This window comes from Setaria italica, chromosome IV, assembly GCF_000263155.2.
Source record: "Setaria italica strain Yugu1 chromosome IV, Setaria_italica_v2.0, whole genome shotgun sequence".
Taxonomy (NCBI): domain Eukaryota; kingdom Viridiplantae; phylum Streptophyta; class Magnoliopsida; order Poales; family Poaceae; genus Setaria; species Setaria italica.
Window position 1 is genome coordinate 33369123 of NC_028453.1, and position 4832 is coordinate 33373954.

At 54.1% G+C, this 4832-nt stretch overlaps 1 protein-coding gene across 1 annotated transcript; it reads right to left on the reverse strand.

Moving 5' to 3' along the window:
- Positions 1-202: 202 nt before the first annotated feature.
- On the reverse strand, positions 203-3659 carry LOC101772546 (lipoxygenase 2.1, chloroplastic). Its single transcript, XM_004965825.4, has 5 exons — positions 3245-3659; positions 2870-3135; positions 2179-2773; positions 2005-2090; positions 203-1891 (listed from the first exon to the last, which is right to left on the reverse strand). The coding sequence occupies exons 1-5, from the start codon at positions 3612-3614 to the stop codon at positions 446-448; spliced, it is 2763 nt and encodes a 920-aa protein (XP_004965882.1). The 5' UTR covers positions 3615-3659; the 3' UTR covers positions 203-445.
- Positions 3660-4832: the final 1173 nt, after the last annotated feature.

Below are 4832 nucleotides of genomic sequence, written 5' to 3' on the forward strand. Positions count from 1 at the left end.
GTCTCCTAGTACTATAGTCTTGTATTTTTCTGCTATATCAATGAAACACGCATTATCTTATGCGGTTCATTCAAAAAAAATATGATGCAGTCATTGTTCACTATGGAAGGACAATAGGTAAATGTAGGACATTGTGGCCCACTAGCGCATGATATTAACGTTGTTAAAATGTCTACACGTGATCGTTGCAGATACATACATGTGGGGAGCATCAGGTACTCCAGCTTTTACTGGAAACTTTTTTAAGATAATGGATAAAGTCCCGGCTTCAACCTTCTCAAGGGAAGAATCAGTCCGAAATTATTACATGTAGTAGCATACTGCTACACTGAGAGAGAAGAATCAGTCCGAAATTATTACATGTAGTTCCAGCTTCAACCTTCTCGAGAGAAGAATCAGTCCGAAATTATTAACTAGACACACGGCTCTTCATCATTGGATCAGCTCAAATGGAGATGCTGGTCGGGATGCCCATCTCCATCACCGACGTCATGTCCTTGAAGTCGCCGTAGTTGGGCTTGAGCTGCACGTACGGAACCACGCCCGGGCCCTTCCGGTTCCTCAGCTCGGGGTCCTTGTTCCTACTATCGATCGTCTCCGCGATCTCCATCATCCTCTTGTTAAACTTCACGAACGCCGCCCTCATCTCCGCATCCGCCATCCACGCCGGCTCCGACTGCACGCCGAGGTACTCCTCCCCGGCCGAGTGCGACGACAGGAGGTTGAGCACGGGCAGGGCCAGCGTGGTCTGGTACTGCGACGGGTACGTGTCCAGGAGCACCTTGACCGGGTCCTCCAAGAACGCCCGCATGTCCTCGCCGCCGGCCTCCGTCGGCACGTTCCGGCGGGCGGTGGTCGGGCGGTTGGGGAAGTAGCCGGCGTAGGGGTACTGGGGGAAGTTGACGGCGGCGTGGTGCCCCGACGCGACCCAGATGATGGTGCTCAGGACCTGGACCAGGCTCTCGTGGCCGTCCAGCACCGGCCACCACGGCTCGTCCCGCTTGTCGGCGTGGCCCTTCGTGCGCACCTCCGTCCAGAACGCCTGGAGCTCCACGTCGCCGGCGATGTCTGACGCCGTCGCGTAGTAGTGGTTCACGTACGCTGACACCCACTCCTTGATGGCGTCCCAGACCAGCAGGCCGTCGTTGGCGTAGGGGTAGTCCTTGATGGTGAGCTCCAGCTCGCCGTCGGCCCCTCGGAACGCCATGCCCCTCCGGATGAGGTCGGCCGGCAGCGCCTCCTTGTCGAACCGCCAGAAGGTGTCGTAGACCGCCGAGCTGAGCAGCATGCAGTACTTCCCCGGCGAGAAGGTGCTCTCGATGATCCCGTCCGCGCTGATGAGCGACGCGCGGGCCTGGGCGTTGATCTCCATGGTGAAGCGGAAGTGAGGGTGGAGGAGCCGGTAGACGGGGTGCATCTGGCTCAGCTGCCGGTTCGCCGCGATCACGTACGGCTCCACGCAGCAGTGCGTTCTCAGCCAGTGGCTGACGAGCTGCTGGTAGCCGGTGTCTTGGGCGAGGACATGGGCCTTGGCGAGCTGCCAGAGCCACGAGTCGGTGACGCTGGACCCCGGCGTGAAGACCTGGCGCCACTGCGGCAGGTTGGGGGACTTGGGCCGCGTCAGCTCGATGGCGACGGGGCGGAGCGTGCCCTCCTCCTCCAGGAAGAAGAGCGTGCGCGAGGCGTAGAGCGTCGTGTCCTCGAGCTCCCGCACCGCGTGCACGTATGGCAGCAACATGTCGTAGTAGTCCAGTATGAACAGCTTCTTCTTCTGAACGGCCTCGTCGGCAGTCATGACACCGTTGATCTGCTTCTCGATCAGCTCCTTGGTGATGAGGGAGTCCCCTGGGCCGTAGGTTTGCTCGTCGAGCTTGCTCACAATAGGTAACTCCTGCAAGTGTCCATGTTCATGGTGGTTGAACAGTTAGTCATTTTGGGGGGGAAAAAGGAAGAAAACAGTGAGAAATTAAACAAACAATCAGACAAGATTGATCAAGAACATGCCGTGACTAGCCGGATGCTCAGCGGGTTCATTCCTGCAAGGGTTTCCCGCGCGAACTCCTCGTCTCTGAACCACGCAAGCTTGTCCTCTGCAATTTCAACAATACATTGCAACCATTGTAAGTCTCTTACGCGCTCCCGTGTACTACTAAGCAGGCCAATCACATCTCTGCTTACTCTGGTGGATCTCCGGGGTCTGGAACTTGAACACTTTGCGTATGTCCTCCTTGACCTCCTCCTTCTCGCCCTTGAGCAGGAGCTCAACCTGCCTCTGGAGCAGGTCCGTGAAGTACCTCTCGAGGTTGTCCGGCTGCTGCCCCGGCTTGTTCTTGTACCCGTCCTCGTAGAGCGCGTCGATGGCCGCCAGCGACGGGAAGCTCCGGCGCCGGTCGCCGGCCACCGCCTGCGCGGTGGTGAACGCCGACAGCGTCGACGTCACCTTCTTGGTCAGGAACGCCCCGGCCTTGCGCGCCGTGAACTCCTCGTCCCGGGGCACGTAGATCTCCCCCGACGCCCGCGTCTCCGACGACGGGTCCGCCTTGCACCGGGGCCGGCCCGTCCGGCACCGCCGCGGGTAGGGGTGCTCCTCGCCGCCGAGCACCGGCCGCCGGAGCGCCGGGGACTTGTCGGGGTCGCCGAGGTCGTTGTACACGTCGTAGTCGTAGATGCGCTGCCACAGCATGCGCTCGCCGCGGCCGTCGCCGCGCTTGGCCTTGAGGTCCGTCTCGCGCAGCCTCGCCACGCCCTTTGGCGTCTGCGACGGGAGGTACGACTGCGCCATGCCAATGCCACCAAGCAAGTTAAAATCTAAAATCTGCAGCCGATTGATGATGGGAAATATAGAAATATTCATGATTTCTGCTCGGACCTTGAGAGGGAAGAAGATCCGCTCGTTGAAGCCGGCGTGGCAGGTGACCCAGGAGCTGCAGTTGAAGGTGACGGCGCTCGGCTCGCGGCCATGGCGGAGCTCGATGTCCGAGACGAACACCTCGCTGCTGAAGCGGTTCTCGACCACCACGGCGCCGACGTCGGCGAACGACGACGGAACGCTGACCTCGTATACGAAGGAACCATTGCCGTCCATGCGCGAGTACCAGGCGACGTGTTGCTGCGTCTTCATTTCCTTGTCAGTTTCTGCGAACAACACTACTTCGTGAGCACAGCGGCGTAAAATACTAAAAATCCACCAAGAAATTAAATACGGTACGAGTAGATTAATTAGGGAGCTTCGTTTTGTTCTCACGTGGATTGAGCTCGGAGCTGAAGAACTCGAGGAACAGCCACGGCTGACCAACCATGTCGGCGACCTTCTCGGTGGTCGACCATTCCTCGTTCAAGCGCAGCGTCACCGTGGCCTTCAGCATGACGAGCTCGTCCTTGTCGTGGCGCGTGAGGAGGCCGGCGGCCTGTTCCTGGTCGACGTTGGCCACCGTGCCCACGGCGGCTTGGCCATTGACGGAGGCCTCGGACAGGCTGACGCGGGTGCGGCTCACCTTGGACGAGACAGCCCGGCGAGGCGCCCACTGGCCCGGCGAGGCCGTGCTGCTGCAGAAGGAAGAAAGGCCATGGCTCGGGGAGAGCACTGCGCCTAGAGGCTGCGTGGCAGTGAGCATTATGGCTGAGTGTGTAGTGTGTTGCTTTCACTTAGGGAAGGAAGAGTGGATGTCTGAATGGGCATGCATGCCCGGGATGTCCAATTTATAGAGACGACGGGATCAGACCAGGGTACTGCACGTACGCGTGCTACATGTGCAGGAAGACTTGGGACGACGGTCTATCTGAACATCGTCTCACATGACTGGCACAAAATAATTTTGTAGCGTAACAACGCGAATAGAGTTCAACGCGCATTAGACAGTAGTCCCTCCGTCCTAAATTATAAATCGTTTTAGCTTTTTCATATTCAATTCGTAGATTTTGCTATGCACCTAGATATATATTGTGTCCAGATGCATAGCAAAAACTATGGATTAGAAAAGCTAAAATGACATATAATTTAGGATGGAAGGAAGGGAGTACATCACACACACCTTAGCATAAATCATACTAGCACATTAATATCAATTATGCAGAAGAGATAGCAGGCAAACTAGCTAGTTGCACACTTGCACCGACAAAACACTCTAGCTAGTTGTAGCTGCGGTTTTGCACCTAAAGGGTTTTTTTCACAGAAAATATATGCAAGGAGCCATGACGATATTGTGACATGCCCACCGTCTGCGAAGCCGTAAGTGGCTTCCTTGATCTCCCGAAAGGAGTGTGGTGAGTGTGTACGTTTGTGCGTTGTGTGAGTATATATGAGGGTGTGTTTGTGCGAATGTTCAGATACTATAGCTTACTCTATATGTAGTACAATCTAAACAAATAGCAAAGTGGCATTGGTTTTATCAACAATGTCTGCCTTACTATATTACAATTACTTAAGAATTTAAATACAAATTTAAGTGAAAATGTCCATATGCTCCAAAATCAAAACTACATTCCCAATTGTGTAAGAATTTAAATGAAAATGTTTAGAAAAGGTCCATTTGACTCATCAACTCTTGAGTTTGTCTAAGTATTGTACAACAGCTTACCTCTCTTTCATGTAGTTTCATTTTTAAGCTATTCAAAGGGATCTCCTATTCCATAAAATTTATGATTTTTATTCTCGACTATTTGGGTTCAAATTACAGCACATATTGTTTTGTTATATTTTGCTCCCATTTTCTTTTTTCGTAATTCAATAGTTTTATGAGGTTTCTTGTCCATGCTAGAGATTGTGGTTCTACTATCAACAATGTGCATATGATATATTGCTTTCCCGACAGAGTCTATACATCCCCTATTGA